General features: G+C 44.4%; 1 protein-coding gene across 1 annotated transcript; it reads left to right on the top strand.

Moving 5' to 3' along the window:
• The first annotated feature begins 3,008 nt into the window (after positions 1 to 3,008).
• nyap2b (neuronal tyrosine-phosphorylated phosphoinositide-3-kinase adaptor 2b) lies at positions 3,009 to 21,157 on the top strand. The gene is made up of 9 exons (XM_041948970.1): positions 3,009 to 3,423; positions 6,019 to 6,220; positions 10,666 to 10,946; positions 12,360 to 12,388; positions 13,377 to 13,414; positions 14,782 to 15,848; positions 18,760 to 20,004; positions 20,128 to 20,231; positions 20,737 to 21,157. Exons 2-9 carry the CDS (start codon positions 6,042 to 6,044, stop codon positions 21,022 to 21,024), a joined length of 3,231 nt encoding a protein of 1,076 aa, XP_041804904.1. The 5' UTR covers positions 3,009 to 3,423; positions 6,019 to 6,041; the 3' UTR covers positions 21,025 to 21,157.
• Positions 21,158 to 21,929: the final 772 nt, after the last annotated feature.

Here is a 21,929-nt window from a genome sequence, read left to right on the forward strand (position 1 = left end):
CTGTCCTGCCAGTGCCTTCTTCATCCTCACCTGCAAAGCACTCCCAGGGAGGACAGAAAACAGAGAATGCCACTAAGCCTCATAGGCGCCTTCAAGAATCTAAATGCCACCCACACCCTCCTTGGAAGCAGATACCATTTACAGCAGCACCATGTGTAGGTGCCAATCCCTGATGGCAATCAATCGCACTTAATAAAACCTTGTAAAGCAGAGTCCTTGCTCTGTTTATAATGACTCTGTTTCCTCAGTGGCATTTAATTGATTGGTGTAATGGTTTTTATAGACTCTTCATTAGTCTGTTACAGCAGTGGATCAATACAACATCATTACATGCATGATTGAACCGAGTACGAGGCATCTGCTCCAGGGCACATCAGTCTGTGTTTGTAAACAGTCATTAATGTCACAATGTTCCACTGTATACATGAACTATGGCAGCTGTGTTACTTTGCCAGACTGATTAGCTGACTACATGCTAGTGGCTGGTTAGTAAGTGAATGAGGGAGATATTATCCAATCAGAAAATTGATCAGGTGTATTGTGGTCAATCCCCTGTCAAAGTCATCTGTTGCTGAATGCTATGGGTCTTACATGGTCACTGGAAGATGTGAGGCTTGGTTCCGAGTTCTGGCATCACATATTTATATTCACAAGTACTTATTGGTCTATTGCAGTCCATATAATCATGCCCAATATATGCAATTGAGTAGAATCTTCCCACAATGTGTTTAATCAGCTTTGATAGTGATTTCTTTATTCACTGCAAATAAATTAAAATACAGTAAAACATGTTTTTCATAATGCATTCAGGCAGTTTAGATGCCTGTCTCTCTGTATGCAAGTCTTTGTGCGTCTGTAAGGGTGTGTGAACTGAAGAGTTACAGGCATTGTATCTTTTTTCACCCTTCACGCTGTCCCTGAGGGAGTGTCCTCCACTGTTCACAAAACAAAGTGCTGTTGTGCACATAGGTGGAAAAATTTGTTTAACCCATTCACCCCTGAGATTTCCTCACTGTCTGTGCTCATTGAACTCTGATAGGATCTAAATACTGCCTTTGAGATTGTACACATGGGCCGTGCACTGAGGTCAGACCAGGGCCTTTGTGTATACGTGCATGTGCATGGGTGCGTGTGCTGAGTTGGTCTGGATAGAGTGACTTGCTTTGTGTGTGACCAGTCGACCACATCTCTCACAATAGACAGAAAAAGGGGGTGACTACCTTTTTAACACAACATTTTATCTCAATGAGATCACAGCAATTGGCTATTTATGGCATGAGAGGAGTGTTTGAACTGGGGTCAGAGAAAATATTATCTCATTTCACCCTATTTTACCTTTCCAAAGCAGGTACCCCATATGCAGTCCAGCACAGTGGTTCATCCCTAGCCTTGCTGAACTCACCAGTGCGTTGTTGCTCTTTTTGGCTCCCCTTCCTCTTGCTTTATTTTTAACAACCCCATTATCCCCATCTCCCCTCTAAACTGACCACCACATGTTTGTGAAAACTGATTTTGTTACCTCCCACCTCCTACTCGAGCGCCTTTTTACCCCCCCCCCCCCCCCCCGCAAAGTGCGAGACAGAGTCAGGGATAGAGGGAGGGGGAAAGTGAGGGGGAGAAGGGCGGGGGTTAAGAGAAATGGAGGGAAGGGTTGATGAAAACAACAGATCTCTGCTCTCTAATCCTTTTGTGTCGACGGTGTTAATCCATCCGAGCAAACCCAGCCCCCCCCCCCCACCCGCACCGCTCACCCTACCTCAACCCCTGCCTCTGCACCATATACCAGGCGCTCCCACCACATAAACAACCGACAGCACTACTGAAACCTATACTCGTCCCCCAGACAGTCAAGCAGAAGTACACGGCAGCCGCAGTAGCCCCCTGACAAACACGCAACTCAGGCTCAACTCTGTCCCTGCTTTCATCCTGTTCATCTTTGTGGCCACTGGGAACAAGGCTCTACTCTGGATTGCTCGCGTCTGTTTGTTTATGCAAACATATTTTAATCTTGCATCAGCTTGTCAGCGTGTGTGTATTGGAAATTGCAAAGCACTGTTTTTCCTTTCTGTGTGGTTTGCTTCCGCGCATTTGCTCCTCTTTGTTTTGTTCTGCTTTGTTTTGGCTACTGTACATGTATTGAATGCACTTGAGAGCAACACGGTGTATTCACTGCAAGTGTTTTTGTGTCGTGGTCTTGTTTACGAGCTGTAAGAGAGAGGAGGGGGGTTGGGGGCGTCGGGGAGGGGGAGCGCAGTGGTTGCCGGGGGAAGAGGAGGTTGTGTCTAATGAGGTCACACCCTGGCAACCCGGTGACTCCTCCCACTCAGCTCCCCCCACCAATGCCTCCCCCATTTTTCCACTTGGCCCCGTCTGAGTGTGCCCACCCACTCAACCCCCTCCTCCCCCCTTCACCCTCTGACAGAAAGAGCTCTCCGTGGTGCTGAAAGCAGAAAAACACATCCAGGCTCCAGTTGTAGTGCAACTGCAAAGGGAAGGCAGCCGAGGCACACGAGACAAAAACATAAAATGTCTACTTGGAGAAAGAGACTGGGGTAAGAGTGCTTATGAGGATGAGTTGAAAAGCACACAGTGAGTGAAATAAGAGTGTAGGAAAAGGAAGCAGAGAGAGGGAGAGGGAGAGCGGATGACGTTCTAGTAGAAGGTGGCTACAGTAGGCAGTGGGCGTGTTCTTCTTGTTGTGATCTATAGCTGGGAAGCCCGGTGTCATCTGCTTAAGCACAGACCGGCTGTACAGACCTGTGTGGACGAGCAGGACGAAGGGAGCCGGCAGGGAACGCAATGGCTGGAAACGCGCACCGCTCTGCTTTACCTCTGTCTCAACCTTCAGGGCACCGTGGATGAGGACTCCCCTCACCTGTGCGGCGCTGAGACATTTTGTGCATTCTGACGGAGTGAAGCAGGAGAGACATTCTGGGAAAGAAGCATGAGAAAGACTGTGAGTGCCTGGTCTGCAACTGCAAAGCAGAGTTTCATGTGAGAGCGTGTTAGTGTGTGTTTATGTCATGCTTGCGGTTGCGGGTGCGGTCTGTCGCTACGCTGCGTCTTCCTTCTGTCTCTAGCATGTGCAGATGTGTGGAGGGGTGAAGCTGGCACCTGACTTGGAGTTTGGCACCACCTGGACTGGAGGGGTCGCATCTCCCTTTTGTGCACAGGGGAGGGAACGTTGGGCTGGGCACCCAATGGCCTACCTCCCCTCTAGCACCAGCCTTATCCTGGGTCACAGGGACTCCTTCTAGCAAGTCAATCAGTTGGACCATACAATGGATGGAAGTCTATGTGGATTTAAGTGGAATAGTGCACTGGTGCTCCAGCTTAGGTCACAGCTCACTAGTGTGCACTGGACTCATCAGGGGAAGACAGAAGTCACGTTGGGCCACAAACCAGCAGGGACACAGCCCCATTGTAAGTATGCATCATAACACTTGCTTATACACATACATGACTCACATTCCCACAAAGGTATGTCCTCAAATGCTCATTCTACATCATATTTCATGCAGAGGTCCACATAAAAGTCCACATAAAAAATCCCAAAAGCAAAGCTGCCAAGTGTAGCACCTGTGTGTGCCTGGATTTACAGGTTAATCCTCACTTGGTCCACTGCACTGCACTAGAGTGTGTGTGTGTGTGTGTGTGTGTGTGTGTGTGTGTGTGTGTGTGTGTGCGTGTGTGTGTGTGTGCGTGCGTGCGTGCGTGCGTGCGTGCGTGCGTGCGTGCACGCATGTGTGTGCGTGTGCACCCACGCATGTTGTCACCAGACAATTGGCCTTGCAATCTTTTTGACATTGTGTCTCTAGAATATCCATGCTGCCCTTCTCCTGTGACATGGTTGCCTGGAAACAGAATGGTGTGCCACTTTCATTTACTTTTAAAGCGAAGTGCACCTCTGTGTTCCAACTGTTGCAGCCCATGTCAACTGGACCAAGGGGACAGAGAGGAGACGAAACAGGAAAAAAAGCGAAAATGCATCAAGTGAAGGGGAAAGAGTGAGAATGGAGAGAAAAAAAATAAAGCTTGGTTGGGAAAAAATGGATTGCTCAATTGACAGGTTTTATAGAGATCATCAAACAAGGATAGCATTTTATATCGATGAGTTATGGGAAGACAATCCAATGTGAAAGGCTTGGTTGGTAAAAACAGTGTGATAAACAAGCTGATTCTAGTGCATAGTGCTGCTGCAGGCTTACAGGGATTAGGCAGGCAGGCTTAATTCAGATCAAACACTGTTTGAACTGTGCCTTCCTATTGCTGCACCCTTAACACATCTAACTAGTGCACCTCGTTTCTCCTCAGAAACCTAGATTTACTTCTTTTGTACAGCTTTGGATCTCTGGCTGTGCCTGTGCATCAGTGATAAGACCTAATAATCAGGGGCGAAAAAAATCTCTACACCACTTGACACCAGGATTCTGTTCCCTAGAACTCTGCTCCGAGATGGTGAATCAGCCTGTTCTATTGGGTCTTATCTGTTCTCTCCTCGAGCATGCAAAAACCTATGCTAAAGAGTGTTGAGAATATGTGGTAGGGAGTGGAACCGACAGATAAACCCCACTGACCTGGGCCCCATGCTGGACTTATTGATAGACAGACACGAGTTAGAGGGATGCTGAGGATGGCCAGACAATGGCCAGTCTCTCAGTTGGCCCTGCAATCTCCATCTGGCAAGCACCCCCCACCCCCTTGCTGCCCTTGCCTGCCTACACACACATACACACACAAACATACATACAGTTATCACAAGCCCCCTCCCCCTCCCCATGCACACTCACACTCACACTCAGTGCTTCTCTCACACGTAAACAAGCATGAGTCTTAGGCTGATCTGAAAACACTGACCTACATAAAAGCGTGCACTGTCTTCTTCTCTTCCACCACTGGCCACTCCAAATTAACATTCGGCTGTTGCACATAGTATATACCATGTTTTCAGGCAAATGTATACTGTGCATGTATGGACATATAGTATATAGCATGTTGCATGCAGTTGCACATGTTTTCAGGCAAATGTATGCTATACATGTATACACAGTGAATCACACCATTAGCTGCTTAATGTCCAAGTGCAAACAGTGCTGTTTTCACATGATTCCCATTTAGAAGGCGTGAATCATAGTATGATTGCACCAGTGTGGATGTTTAATTGAAGCGGCTTTTCCTCACAGAGCCATCCACACTCTTTCTTATGACAATGGTGCTGTCAGTAATAGTCTTTTAACAGAATCAAAAGGCAGCAGTGAACAACTCAAAAGGAGATTATTTTTAGATCTTAAACATAAGATTGATGCTGATATCCGCATATGCAAAACCATGTATCACAGTCTAGTAAGATTGCTTCATTTAATCTGTGCAGCTGGTCCCAGGAGTACAATATTTTCACATCTGAGCCCGGCACATATTACAACTGCAGAAGATGAAAGCCCTTTTTCAGTTTCATTCAGACACTCACTTGGTTACAGCCAATAATTTCAGCCAGAAAATGTGCAAACACAACTGAGAAAATGAGCAGCTGCTACTGATCCAGAGCCCATAAGAAAACTGAAACTCCCAAACTGAAGGTTATGAGTAACAGTAGCTAGATGGTGGGTCCCTTGACTGCATATTTACATGTGCATGTGAGCGTGTGTGTGTGTGTATGTGTGTGCGCGCGCACAGTGAATAAAAACAAAGTTTACTCTTGTGGACACAGGCATGATGCAAGTCTATGAATCTTTCATAGGCCATGAACTTGACAGGAACAGTCAGGAACATTAAAAACAATAGCAACACCACACAAACTCAATTGTGTGACATTATTGTGGCACTGACGCAATCTAGTCCTCTTTGGTTTTCATCTCATCAAGGCTGACCTTGAAAAATGAAGGTTGAGAGTATGATTACTGTCATAACTGCATGCAAGTCGTATACTATATGATGTCCTAGTAGTCCATATTACTAGTAGGATTTTGGATAGCTCTCAATAGACAATTGTCACTAACATTTTCTTTATGTGTTTATCAGAATGCTGTGGAAACACTTGAAGAATGATGAGCTCCAAAGAAGAGGAAACTCTCCGTTTTTTCCAGTATGTTGAGGAGAATGGGCTGAGAGCCTACAACGGCCTGGTAGCTCAGAACTTGGACCACGCCAGGAATGAGAGAAATAGGACATTCTTGCAGGAGAAAAACGACAAGAAGAGAAAACAGGAGGAAGCCATAAGGAGGTAGGAAGAAAACAAAGTGCTTCAAAAAAAAAACTGACAAAGGTTTTGCACAGAGTTATTCTATAAAAAACGTCCATTAATAATCTGGTTTGGATTGGATAGGATAGTGGTAAACCTCCTTGTGTTTTATGAAGTAGACTCACAAGTTTTGCAACAGCACACTAATGGGATTCTGGTCTGTAAATGCAAAGATGTCACTGGGTTCATTTCAGGAAGAGGTTGTAAGGAATTGGGACAAGTGGCCAGAGGGTCCCTGTGGCAATGGCAGGTTGCCATATTTTGGGGGTTGCCAGAGTGGACTGGTGCACCCCACGATCTATAGAGGATAATTAATTTTTCACTTTTAGACTTATTTGGGACTTGTCCTTGGATGGAGGTCATCGCTGCTCCATTTCTGAGAAGGAGAGCACTTAGAATTAAGGAGGAATGGGGTGGGCTGTGACAGAAAGAGACTTCTGGCTATGCTATGATTCACATGTATCTTTCCCAGAGTGAAAGCTGTATCATTGTAACACCCATTGGAGTTTGAGAAAATATGTTTTTTTTTCCTGACCGACCTCATTAGAGATCAGTCACATGTGCCACTGCATCGTGTTTCACATTTTGTGATGGGCAAGAAGTTAAGCCAGTGCCAATGTGCAGAGCATCGCCGCTGCGTGACATCCCGAAACTTGAGCGAGTAAGGAGCACGCGCTAACAACGTGACAAACACGTGGATACGGCGTGCTTGTGTTGTGGGGTAGAATAGCGAGCACTGAGTCACAGAGTGGGATGATAATGGGACATTGCAGAGGGGTTTGGAATGTGTTGATGCAAAGACGTGGACATCTGCGTTGCTTTGTTTCCCAGAAAAACTGAGAGCAGAACTTCAGAATATGAAGCGACACCAAGAGATTCTCTGTCAGCTGTTTTTCTTTTTTTTTTCTATGCTCTGACATTACATAGTATCACTTTTCATTAAGTCTTAGGACTGATGGCTCATCTGAAAATTTGGAATTTTTAAAAGCCAAAAATCAGAAAAAGCATTCATTTTTTATTGTATTTTTCATAGTGAATTCTGCAACACTAGTAAGTAACAATTACCATTTATGTTTTTTTTTTTTATTAAAGAAGACATCAATTAGATGCATTTTTTATCTGAGAGAACATGCATGAAATAGAAGAGAAACACTTATTTTCCACTTTGATGGTCAAACAATTAATCTAATGATGCAGTGTACTACACAAACCTTAATTTACATTGAAAAGGCTCATGAGAAATGCTGCCCGGCGTTGTCATGGAATCTAAAAATCATTTGTGTTCGGGCCGTCTGTCTGACACGGTACAAAAGTATTTTAGCAGCTGTTGAGAGTTTTAGCTGTGCATCAGATGATTACGTTGATGTGGTTTTGGAGGATGAGCATTCGTATGTGACCAGATGTGATTCCTCTTAACTGATTTATTCAGGAACACTTTGAACCCTGCCACATTGATGCCAAAAGGTTGTGCGATTCAAAAAGAGCTGTTCCTGCACTGTGATTGTCAGTGCATTGTACAGTATGCATACTGAATATCATTTGCATGATCAGAGGTGACTTAGAGTTCAACTTTATACCTAAGTTACAGCTCTAAACACTTGGAAATCTGTGCTGGACTGTCTTTTATCACTTGCCAGCAAAATTCCCCTGCTTCCATTCTTATTAGCAGTCTGATGCAGTCCTATCCAGTAACTTGGTGAATGGGACAGGGCGATGCCTGAGGAAAGTGGCATCTACTGTCCTGCCAGCCTTCCACTGTCTCTCAGCTGTTGCCATAGCTAAAATATTAATACACAGTCACTGGAGGAAAAGTCTAAAAAATAACTGGATTTTTCATGAGGCCTATAAGTAGGTCAATGAGACGACCCATTTTTACAGTAGCTGACTGAGAGTGATAGAGAGTGTGAGGATTCATGTGTGCCTGCTTGGATTTGCATGTGCGCAAGCACGTACATGCGTGCTTGCGTACATGTGCATGATGTGCGGACATGAACGACAGGAAAGTAGTATGTAGTGTTATGTTAGCGTGTGAGAAAGTGTAGGAAAGAACAAATGGCCTGTGTGGTTGTATGAGGGCGAAAGAGCTTGTTAGAGCAAATGTGTTTAAGAGTAGGGGAAAAAATGAAAAAAACCTGTTAGAGAGAGAGAGAGATTAAGTGTGAGCTCAGTTGCAGGAGATGTGTTCTGCCTGGTGACAGCTGGAGCAGCTATAGGCCAATCAGATCAGCACATTAGGTTTGAGTGAGGCGGGTCTTCCTGCCTGCTGCTATTTCACTCTGGGTTTCTTTTATTGTATTTCATCAGAAGAAGTTATTCACAGTCATACACACACACACACACACACACACACACACACACACACACACACACATATATACGCAAATGCCCACAGATTTACTTAAACATGCAAGTGTATGCAAAAATACACAAGCACACACACATACCTCACACACAACAATTACAACACTTACACTTACATTTACTTATATTTACATATGCTTGCAAATTCCCAACGGCTGCTTTTCTTCTTTTCTTTATCCTTTGTGCACAAGTGTGCATTCACAGATAGACATCTTTTATTATCTTTTTTTTTCTCAAGGTCTGCATTTGTGTGTTGTTTGTTTCTGTGATATTGTTTTTCCTAACGCATGGTGTCACAGTGAGAGAACCAGAGCTGCCCAACGACAAGTCAACTCCAACTGGTCCAAGTGCACCTGTGGTCTGTCCTCTAGCCAATCACTGGGCAAATATCCTATAAATAATCCAGTCACCACTACTCCATTCACACCCACCCACCCACACACACGCAAGCCATGTACACGGGTGTGCGTGCACATAGTCACAGCAGATGCACACCCAAAACATATGAGAGGGAGAGGTTGTTTATACTGTGCTGCTGACACCTGTGGCTGACTGCCATAGATGACGATTTTTACTTTGATTCAGAGAAATTTTAGCCAAAACATGAATGATCAATATTCTTATACAGAATATGCATTAATATCTACTACCTGTTTTACCTTTTTTCACAACATTCTTTAAAATAGCATTGGCAATGTGTGGCTCCACAGGTTGCTTCTGGCACCTTTCTCTCGTATCACTGCTCTCATCCTTAGTCAAAATGTGATGTGGTTATGACATGCACATGATGCACACGTGTACTTTATTATTGCTTTGCGGTGGCAGCTGGTTTTGTGTCTGGTTTCTATGGGTACCCTGTCGCTAGGCAAAGTTAAGCCCCTGACCAATGAACCCACCCCACCAAGCACCTTCTGTTTAGCAGCTGGCCTGGAGGGAGTCAGAGTCAGCAAAGTCGCACATTGAGGGCTCTCTCTCTCACACACACACACACACACACACACACACACACACACACACACCCACACATACACACCCACATGCATGCATGCACTGACACAAGACTTGTGAAGACACACACATGCAAATTCATCCTGTTCCATGTCATTTGTTTACACAAATCTCGAACATAAAGCTTAGTTGTGATTCTGATACGAGAACAAATAAACACATCAACTGCAGAGATCAAGTGTGTGTACACTGCGGACGTATCATATCTTTTGTATGAACCATTTTGCCTAAACACACAGCAATTCAAATTCCTGGAGTCTAACCTTCCCCATAACCACTACCTTAACCTTTATCCTAACCTTAAACTAAGCCTAACCTTATGCTAACCTTAACCCAAGTCTTCACTCTAAAATTTAATGATTGACATTATGGGGACTTACATTTTGTCCTCATAAGGAAGGTGAGTCCCCACAGTGCGACTGTACAAACAGATTTATGTCCCCCCCAGTAATACACTTCCACACATACACACAGTCCTCCTTTCCCCCACTACCACACAACACTCAGACATCATTAACGCTCCATTCAGGCCAATCATCCATTTATAGGGATTGATTGCGTACAGGCATGGTGTCATTATGTGTGTGCTTGTGTGAGCGCCATCGGTCATATCCAGGGCTAAACTCAAATCAATGCCTTGCCCTGAAAGAGACCCTGTTTTCAGTGGCACTAACATGTCTGTTATTGTTAACTTGGCACTGTCATCATTTGAGCCACTTGCACAGAGTGAAATGCCCCCACCACTACCCCCCGACCCCCCACCCCATACACACACACACACACACACACACACACACACACAAATGCTCACGCATATGGAGACATGCCATTCTGTATGTTCACTCTGTATGTCAGGGTTATGTATGTGTTATTTTTGCTGTCTTCTGGCAGGAACAGCTTCCAAGGGATGATGTGGGATGCAAGATTTCTGTCCAATGATGCAAACTAATATGATATTTCATACCTTTTAGATTATTCGTCATTGATGTTTACATAGATATTTCTGTTCCCCTGACCTCTCTACGCTCTGTCTCTCGCTTCCTCTCTTTCTGTTTTAGGACGGGTGAGGACATAGCAACTGAAGGCAAGCACTTACGTATGGGCTCCATTACTATGCTGGACCCCCAGGAACGCATGCCCATGCCCCACCCGCATGCCCTTGCCTGTGGGCAGGGCTTCTCCGTACGCTCCCAGTCCCTCCACTCGGTCGGCGGTGGGAACAGCGGGGGCGGCGGAGAGGAGGAAGTGGGAAGCCCGACCTCTAGGAAGCAGCCCCCACCCAAGCCCAGAAGGGACCCGGCCACCAAGCTGAGTATGTCGTCTGAGGCGGTGGACCACAGTCCCATGTCCACCTGCCGTGGGGAGAGATGTGACGGTGAGTGGTGGTGGCACTTCATACCAAACTGCAGCACTATATATAGATGCTCTCTGCAGTGCCCTCCTCAACACTGTTTCTCCTGCAATGACATGACTTCTAGCTATTCACTGCATACTTACTAAGTAACAGAGTGGCCAATTGATGAAAAAAGAGCTATAAGTGGAATGGGGTTAAAACATTTGCAAAATGGTGACTAGTTGTGTACATATTGCCTACTGTCCGAGGAAAAAAACACTCTTATGTTTGAATGACAGTGGACCAATGTGCATATATTTCAGTATAATAAGTACACAGACTAGTGATATTGCAGATGTCAAAATGTATGGAGAAAGGTTGGAGAGATTAAGGATAAATTGTAACTTTTTTTAGTGTTCTCTTGTACTTCTTGTCACTGTCAGATAAAACAAATATACAGGTTGTTGTCCCACAGATAAATCAGATGCTATGACATTCAGAATCGTGCACAACATCTTGAGCCAGGAGTCAAGTATCATAATGTGATGCACATGAATGCACGGTATATTTTTGTCCTGTTTCAAAGCTCTGTGCTGTGGAAAATATATCTCTGAATCATTTGTGCTTTGTAATAACTGCACTTTGAGGCCTTGGCATCTTCTTTTTATTCTTGAATCTAATGGTAATTCTATTTTGAGAATTTGACAACAGTAAAAGAAGATGTGCAGGGCATTGTCAGCAGAAACAAATGGTTATAAATGTCTTCAGTTTTTTGGCTCTTGCGTGTAATTATCAGGTGTTACATGTCCACTATGTCTATGGCTTTGAATATTTTTTGAATTTCGCAGTAGATGGATCAGAGCACTGTGCTGGTTACAGAAGGTTATTGGTCACACAGTTAATTGTCAAAGCTGTTCTGAGTGCACATAAAGAAGGCAGCAGTGCCTTGACAGTTCTGTAACCTCATTTAAAACTGGCATACTTTAATATTTCTACAAGGCAAATTACCAATAAAGGCCAAACAATTTTCCTTCCAGTTAAAACTGGCAAGGCCAACATTTAGAGATGCCTTGATCAAGATCCAGTAAAGGCACCCTGCAGCAATTCCACTCATTTTCTGAAGCAAAATAAACAAACACAATATGCTAGCTTGGCTATGGATGAAAAAGAGGGCATAATTAGAGTACATCAACTCAGTGTAAGAAAAGCTTTAATGAATCGGACAGGAATTAATTGAGCTAAAGGAATGTTTGCCTCAACAAGCCACAGATACAATCACTGCTGTAACACATGTGCAATGCACAAGGCACACAGTTCAGCAGTTTTATTAGAAAAAAAATAATGTGCTGAGCACAAAGAAGAAACAAGCACTGCATAATTAAGCAGATATGTAGAGTAGAATACTTGTCTTTGAGGCAGGTGGTGGTGAGAGTAAAAGAGATTTTGAGGTTGCAGGAAGCTGTGACTCCATTTCAGTTTGAATGCTTCGTTGCCAACGTGATGTTATGGGAGTCGCCCAGCCTGGCTCAGATTGGTGGGGATCTCTCTATGTGCACACAGATCTTCCTGGGCACCACGGCAACCATCCCACAGAAACAAGACCCCCTGCAGCCCAGCCAATCACAGAATCACTGAGTAGCTCAAGCCAATGGGGCTCTAGAGGTGCTGAAGTATGAGGCGTGTGAGCCAATCAGAGCGAGAGTGTGGGGGTGTCCCTGGCTGAGGGGAGGGTTGCATGCTCTGTAGCTGGCGCTGTAGCGGGAAGGGGAGGAGCTTGTCAGAGTAGAATTCATTCAGGAGGAGCGATTGACCTAGATTCGTTTTCCCCAAGAGGAGAGGGAGGGGGGAGGAGGTTGAGGGTAAACACATCCGCTACAGGGGGAGGGGGAGGAGAGGGAGCAATAGAGAGGGGAAGAGAAGGGACAGGGTGTAAGAGATGTTTGGAGGGATGGATTCATTATCAGTGCTGAAACAGATCTCAAGATCCACCATGCAAACCTGTCAGTCTTATAATGCATTTGGTGATTGCAAATTGCAAAAATTAAACCACTGTATGCACTTTACTGTATGCACATGCTCACACAAAGAAAGAAAGAGAGCGAGTGCACAACAATGTGAAGCCCAATTAAACACATACCATGAACACATCTGGGTTGAACCAAATCTTTTATTAACACCTTGTTAATTAGTGGTAACGAGGAGAAAATGTGGATCCTCAGTTCAAATAAGTATCATCAAAATCAGCCTGGATAAATGCATGGCGTGCAGAATACCAGCGCACAACTGCATCACATGTTCTGATTTGATTTTCAGTCCTAAGCGTTGTTACACCTGGTGGATTTTCTTAACTTTGAATTGATTATCTAGTTATATCCTCAACTTAAACCAAAGACTCTTTCGTCAAATAGTCTTTCTGCACAGCGGTACATTCAACAGAAAACAAGACAGGCGCCTACACAGCTAGAATCCCATTTTTCTGAAGAGATTGACTTCCTAGATTATGTGACTGTGCGGTATAAAATGTGTACGTGCCTGTCCTAATTTCCTCCTCTGAATGTGTAGGCATGTGCAGTGTGTGTGTATGCATGCGTGCGGGAATGCGTGCGGGCGTGCATGTACTGTTGGTGGTGAGTCATACAGTTACAGGAAGTATGCGTGTGTCTGGGCCATCTGGCATCTGAATTATTAAAGGTGTAAAATCTGCAGTTTGAAGATTTCAGACATGGTCCGGCTCTTAACTACACTTATCTCCCTCCTGCCTATCAGAGAAAGGGACACTCCTATCCAAACATCTCAGCGTCTGACCTAGAAATGCACTGTGCACAACTCAGTTGTATAGAGCGCTGTCGACTGGGAGTTAACTACAACCCCGATTCCAAAAAAGCTGTAATGCTGTGTAAAACGTCAATAAAAAAGAGTGCGATAATTTGCTAACAGGTCAAAAGCGACATATTTATTGCTTGACCTCATCAACTTCTTTTTGTAAATATGTGCTAATTTTGAATTTGATGCCAGCAACACATTTCAAACAAGTTCATGATAGTATCCATGATTGGGTATGAAAGGGGCATCCTGGAAAGGCTCAGTCGTTAACAAGCAAGGGTGGAGCAAGTTCACATCTTTATGAAACACAATTGTGTCAAGGATATTAGTGCATGGGCTCTGGAACACTTCGTAAAACTGTTGTCGGTAAACACAGTTCGTTTGCAAATATTTGCATTCAGTTTTTGTTTACATTTTACACAGCGTCTCCCATGTTTTTGGTGTCGTGGTTATAGAATTAGGGCTGTACTGCATTGTAGCATCTAGTCAACGTGAACACTGTACCATAGCCTCACTGCACCACATCTAAAGAGATTCACACTGCAATGCTACGTCACCACTATCGGAAAGAAGCTCCACAGTGTGTGTGACCCACATACTATACTCACATACTGCTCCTCTGCCGTATATGTGACCTAGAAACATGCATATGCCTCAACTATTCCCACATATCTGATTCAAGATATTACTTGCAGCTATACATTTTGACCTACATCTGACCCACAGAACTGCAGTAGGCTTTATGGTAATGGCAATGATTTACTTAATGATTAATGATAAATGATTCATGAAAATAGATTTTTTGTCAAATGCAGCATCGCTTTGTGTATGATAGCAGAAAGCAGCAACAAAAAGGCAATGGGAATAGTGCTCTCATAACGCAAAACAATACTAGTCAGAATGACAAATGTATAAACCAGAAAACCAATAATATCCTGCATGTGTGTTATCAGGTCCTGCTTGTAAATGGATTTGTGTGTTTAGACTTTCTTTCTCTCTATTGTTTAGCAGCTCAAGGATGCAGTGAGGACTGCAGGAGGGTGCCACCTCCCAAGCCTAAGAGGAACCCCAACACGCAACTGAGTGTTTCCTTCGATGAGTCCTACATCAAGAGCCATGGAGGCAGCGGGATTTGCCCTTCCAAACCCCTCCACCACGTCACCTCCCCCTGCGAACGCAACCCCTCGCCTCCGCAGAGTGATGAGAGCCCTACAGACGACTGTGAAGATGAACCTGTCTACATAGAGATGGGCGGGATTGATGTCGGAGCACGAGAACCCCTGAAGAGTGAGGATGAGGAGCCGGGAGAGTCTGTGTACGAGGAGATGAAGTACCCAGCTCTGGATGATATGGAGTACCGCACTGACCCCGTGGGCTGCCGCTCTGCGTGCCCCACCCCGGCACCCTATGACCCTGAACCTCTCAGTCGCTGCTCCACACCTCGAAACATTCCCCTCTGTGACATTCCGGCACCCTTTCCCAATTTACTCACCCACCGGCCTCCATTGCTGGTGTTCCCACCGGCGCCGGCCCAGTGCTCGCCCAACTCAGATGAGTCTCCCCTCACCCCTCTAGATGTAGCCAAATTGCCCATGCTAGAGAACCAATCTTACAGCAAATCTCCAACATCCTCCACCGAGCCACCCACATCTGCACACATCCGCAGGGAGCTCACTGCCACCCCAACCCTCACCGTATCTGGCCGCTCCTCTGCGCCTCCTCTACCCTGTACCCTCTACAAATCCTCCTCCTCATCCTCCTACCAGCGCAGCCACTCTGCTTGCCCATCGCCAGTCAGTATGGGCCGCTGTCTCACCCCTCTCAGCCTCATGCGTACACCTCCCTTTGATGCTCCAATGCCATTCCCCGGAGGTCTACCGCGAAGCGCCTCTGCCACCCCTCACGGAAAAGGCTCGCCACCCCAAGACGGCGTGGGTCGACTGCACGGCTCTATGCAGAACGTGTCAACAGGGCGTTCACGGACACCCACCAGCCCATTGGACGAACTAACCAACCTGTTCACCACCGGCAGGAACATGCTGAAGAAAAATTCCAGTGGCAGGAAGTCTAAAGAGCCTGGAGAGAGTGAGTCATTTAACACATTTGTCTTATCTTTTTGAAATGAAGCAAAGGGTACACGCCCTCATATTTATGTTTCATTGATTCCTGAAGAGCGCGGACACCTTATAACTGCATCTCCTTTTATTAATCTTAGCACGTATGTATGTATCTTAATTTTGCAAGAGAGACTGACTTGACAACACTATAAAGGATCTGCAAAGTCTCATAATAGCAAGATAATAACAAGAGGGCAGGATTAACATCCCAGAGTTTCTACAGATGACATGGATGGTGTGAGTGTCTCAATCTCAGCGTTGTCTGCAGTAAACTCTCAAATAAGCAGTCTTCAGTTCCCTAATCAGTGAAAGTGTAATTTATCCTAGCTTTGGGTTATCAAGTTTAGCCCTGCTAAATTAGGAGGCTGTGCCTCACTTTTACAGTACCATGCATGGTGTTTGTACTCTCTGTAACCTCCCATTTGTTTAATCTAGGTCTAGTGAGCCAAGTCTGATACAGATCGTATGATTTAATCTGAGGGGATTAGAGACTAAAACGGACAGCAGGCCCCTCAAACCTACTCATGGCATTAGTCCATCAGGCAGCATTACTTTTAAATATGTAAACATCATGTTTAAATACAGATAGCCATGCAAACACTCAAGGCTCTGCCAAAATTAATGCAACTGTGAAGGAAAACACATTTTGCTTAAAATAATATGAGCACACAAGTGCCTTAACGTTTGCAGAAAAGATGGAAAAACCCTAAATCACTTATGCTCACAGTATTATGTGGCATCATATGGCGAGTGTGGTGCCAGCAGCATTATCAGTCAGTCAGTCACAAATTAACATTCTCGTTCTCATGCATAATGCAACCATTATCTTTGTGTTAAAATGGCCATGTGAAGCCTGAATGTTTTGAAATCTAATGAAATGTAAATTAATGAAAGATTGATGACTGCAGGCATTAAACCAAACTAAATAAGCAAGAGGATGTTTCATAAATGCATGAAGGACAGTGGAGTTCATGTTAAAGCATGTCATGCATTATTTGAAAAGGGTCACTAATAAATTAATATAGTATCTAATGATTTAAAGTGAGGTTTGACATGACAATTTAAGCCTATAGTTTGCATATAACGCCATTGCTACTTCCTCTTCAGAGCTGAGCTGTACAATGTGAAATCATTTCAAAAATTGAACTAAAATGCTTGATTAAATGCTCCAAAAGGCAGATTTATTCAAGTGCATTTTGCACATAAATCATAAATCATAAAAGAATTACAGAGTCCACGCATCCATCCTTACTCAGTGCTCTTAGCAACTACAACATAGCAACAGTGGAAAGAGGAGAAATCCCTGTTTCTTATTTGCAGATTCCCTCCCCATGGGTAGTGCAGCCAATCACAGCTCAGGGCATGCCGGTCTACAACGGAGCAATGAGCTCCTGATGGGGAATAGCTGTAGCTCTGAACTCCGATCTACACCTGATCAGAGGATTTCAGATTCTGTCCAATCAGCAGATACTCTGCTCATGATTAAGCCAATCAGGTTGCTGTGGCAGCTGTGCAGATGGGGATAGTGGAAGACAGTTTATGATTTCTTACTACTTTGACTTCAGTGAGTGGCGAATACATGCACCAGTTGGTGCACATTTGCTGTTCATTCCTACGATTTCTATGCATTGTCTTGAATATATTTTTGGTTTATATTAAGTGATTAGGTTAGACCGTCAGGGGCAGCCAGGAATTTAATCTGATGCCTTACCAATGACCCCTTTGAAAGTATTTTGTTCTCTTAGTAAACAGTTTGCATATGCTTTCTATACATCAAAGGTGGGCTGTGCTGACAGCTATCCGAACACCTGTGTGCAAACGCCACATGCGGGCAAAAGGACTAACAGGTTGTGTGTGTGTTTCTCTACAAGCACACACTGTGTTACGAACACACAAACCTAACACAGTGAATGGAGGTTAATTTTTCTCTCTCCCTTTCTGAGGCAGCAACAGCTAGTCTGACCCACTTACCATCCGTTTAATCGCCACACTCCCTCTCATACATACACACATGCATGCATGCACAGACACTATAAAGCCATGTATGACGCATGACATGAGAAGGGGTGGCTATGACGGGGGATGCTTGTGCATAGTACTATATGTTAAAGCCTGTATAGAAACTATATAGAGGCACAGCCTACATGGAAATCAATCATGCACATACATTTTTGTGCAACGATGATCTATAACGTCTTTACTGAGCATTGAACCAGTGACATACATACAGTTCCCTATTAGCATTTGCTATGCACACAGGCTGTAATGTTATATGTATACATGCTGAAGAGGAGTCAAAGGAAATATAGTAGTTGTGCATGAAGAAATTGGAAAGTTACACACAGAGACATCAGATAGTAGTGGTTCATGTTTTCGAATATGTTCTGTATTGGTAACCATGGTTAATATAGGACACTGGCGTGTGTTGTTTTGTAGATTTTAAGGAGAAGAAAAGTACAGTGAAAATATATAGTATTAAGTTTAAATGTAGACGTTAATGATAGTGTGCCACCATAATGAAGATGAACACAATTGTAATGCCGGTTAGCCCACATATGGAATTGTCCTACTCCAGTCGATTACTGCAGCTGCATCAGTGAGTAGTGAGCGACACCTAGAGGGCAAATGATGGTAGTGCAGAAACTTGAAGCAAAAAATCAGTATTGTTTATGCATTTCTTTTCTTTTCACAAATATGTAAGTGACAATTCATATTTAAACAATGAATCCAGTTTACTGCCATGTTTGAATAAATGGCGTTATGTAATTAGCCAGTTGTTCACCAATTTTTTCAGGTATTATCAACTACACCAGAATAAGCTTGAATGCTGCAATCTTTTAAGTGTTCATCTTCTGGTTTCTTTCCCTGTACTTTTACAGCTGAGTCCAAAAGCAAGTCTCACAGCGAGTCTAAGCGTGAAGGCAAGGAGCGCCACGGTCACAGCAAGGAGTCCAAGAGAGAGTCCAAGGATCGCCACAGCAAAGAGTCTTCTCACCGGAGAGACAGAGACAGAGACAAAGACAAAGACAAAGACAAAGATAGGGGGAACAGCAATGTCGAGCCAATGCCCCACAGACGTAATAGTAAAGACCGTACTTGTAGCGGTGCAGATGCACCACCCATTCGCAGGGATAGTAGGGACCATGGCTGCAGTAGTGTAGAGCCCATCCAATTGATGAGGAGAGACTCTAAGGACAGAGGGATTAGCAATGGTGACCTGATGCCAAGGAGAGACAGCAAAGATCGGAGCGGAGGACATGGACTGGAGTCTTTGCTGAGACAGGACAGCAAAGACAGAGAGAGACTGCTAGATCAGCCACCTGAGCTGTTACCAAGACAAGACAGCAAGGAAAGGGCAAGAAACGGTGTAGACTGTAGGCATGAAAGCAGAGAGAGACTGCTGGATCAGCCACCTGAGCTCTTACCGCGCCAGGATAGCAAAGAGAGAGCCAGGAACGGTGTGGACTCAAAGCATGAAAGCAGAGATAGACCACCTGAGCTTCTACCCCGACAAGAGAGCAAAGACAGAGCTAGAACTGGAGCAGAATATAGGCATGAGAGCAAAGACCATCGCCCTGATATGTTACCCCGACAGGATAGCAAAGAGAGAGGAAGGAATGACATGGAGCATAGACATGAAGGTAGAATAGACCAGCCACCTGAGATCCTTCCCCGGCAAGAAACATCCAGAGGCAGCAACAGCAAGGACAGGGTTGGCTACAGCTCTGAATCCAAGCATGAGGGGAGAGATCGGAGCTGCCACAACGGAGATCTCCCTCCTCCTCCCCTACCCAGGCAGGACAGCAAAGATCTGAGCAGAACTGGACTCGAAGCGAGACGGGACAGCAAGGACAGAAGCCTGAATGGCTCAGAGCAGCATCATTATGATGTCAAGAGCACAAAGAGCCCTTCTGCAATGGAGTATAGGTGTGATAACAAAGAACGGGGACACCGATCAGATGGCACGCCGAGACGAGATAATAGAACGAATTACAGCATGGACCAATCAAAAGCACAAGAGAAGAACGGCAGCACACAGTCAGGGCAGCACTCATCCACAACGACACCTACTCATCACGGGAGATCGTCTGGAAGCCCACCAATGACCATGGGAACAGGAAATGGTGAGAATGTAGTCTTGATTATATAACCTTTGCATTTGTGGCAGCAAGAACTCAGCTGAGTAAAGTGCTTGTAACAATTCTCTTGACATATGACAGAATATGTGATTTTTCCTCCCTTTGTAGATCTGAAAGCAGCACCTAAGTATGGCCGCTCACCTTCGATGCCCGCTAACCCCTCCCCAATGGGAACTCCTCAAAGGAGAGCAGCAGAGACACAACAAAGTCAGGTATGCAGATTTGCTTGTTTTTCTTTACTCATATTTTAAGCCTGTTAAAGGCCACGAAAACTTCAGTTTCTTACTATGAGTAATGGGGTCCTACGGAACATGAACACACAAGTTAGAACTCAGTTTCTACTGAGACGTCTCTGAAATTCTTTTTTTCCCTTTGTGCTCTTCTCACTGGTTTGAATTTGGACAGTGAAAAGCTATCATGTCCATATGTGCACTAATCCGTTTTTTTGTAAAATTTAAATGAGAATCTGATGACAGTTTGTTTTGGTTACTTACATATATCAAACTACACCCACACAGTTTTGATGAAGCAGATTAGCTGAGTTTTCAGAGTTTTAACCTCTGAATAAATAATACCCAATTTTTTAGTGTTGCTTATTTTGCCATGAACAATTATTTAATGCTATAGAGAAATGTTTTAGAGCTTTTTCATGGGCTTTAAAGTGCCATAAAGTCAAGCTGTATTCCCCTCACTTAGTGCATTGACTCTGTCCCTCAGATGCCCCAGATGCCATGGATCTGTGGAGACACCACCATGCTAGAGCAGATCGAGAGGAAGCGCACCCTCTGTATGGAGATCCGCTCCAGACAACATCCGCACCTCCAGAGATCTCTGGAGAGGCCTCCTCCTCCAGACAGGAACGAGGACAGGCACCAGGAGCGGAGTCAGTGCAAGCAGGAGAGTGCATCTGTCCTCCCAGGCTGGGGGAAAAGCAGCGGGGCCAAAAAGATCCGTCCTCCCCCGTACCCTACACAGACAACTGTGTTCTGGGACACGGCCATCTGACAGTAACAACACACTTAACACCTCCCTGCCACACAACCCCCAATTACCCACTCCCTCTTTCGTTTGGGCTGTGCTGATTCTTCCCTGCAACATCAGGGGCGTCAGGACAGCCAATAAGAGCACCAGGGGGATGATACTCGCTGATGTCAAAGGACAATGGTGGTTACCATAGCAATATTTCTGCTCGTTCAGGTTGTCATGTTTTCTTATCATCACTGGTGATATTTGATATTTTTCTATTTCCTGTGATTGGATTCTTGTAATATAATTAGTAGAATAGATATTTGATGAATAGATATTTTCTAAATGAGAAGGGGATTAAAAAGCAGCTTAAATGATGTATAGTAGATGTAGATGCAATCTAATGTTTGTTTTTATGTTATTTTTGTTTTGGTTCTTTTACATTTGAAAGCATAATCTATCAATACTTGTACTGTAGTAGCATAATTTTCTTATGCCCAACTCTTTTTGTTTGTGCTCAAAAGCACTAAAATGAATGGACTATTCAATTCTGTCTATATATACTTTACATTTTCACTGTTGTATCGTAAGTTGAGGAGTTAACGTCAACGTGCTTTAGATTCCAGCGCCCTCCATGCCTGGTCCACTATGTTCTAGAATGTACAACAGTTGGTCCTAGAACAGAAACAGGAAACTTGGTGTGCTTCAGTTTGTATATTACAGTAAGAAGCTGTGTAGTCACTACGTCAAAGCCTTTTGAAGCGGTTTAATCGTTTTATAGGAAAACCTGTTGGCTGGCATGTTGTAGAGGAAGGAGAAAAGTGTGAAATGTTTCTGCTGTATTCTAAGATACACTATGAGGGTGGGTTGGGGAGGTAGTAAATTAGAACATACATTATTAACAGTATAATTTCCAAAACCAGCCAAAGCCTGTTAAAGCGAGA

The sequence above is a fragment of the Chelmon rostratus genome, chromosome 12, assembly GCF_017976325.1.
Source record: "Chelmon rostratus isolate fCheRos1 chromosome 12, fCheRos1.pri, whole genome shotgun sequence".
NCBI classification, from domain to species: domain Eukaryota; kingdom Metazoa; phylum Chordata; class Actinopteri; order Chaetodontiformes; family Chaetodontidae; genus Chelmon; species Chelmon rostratus.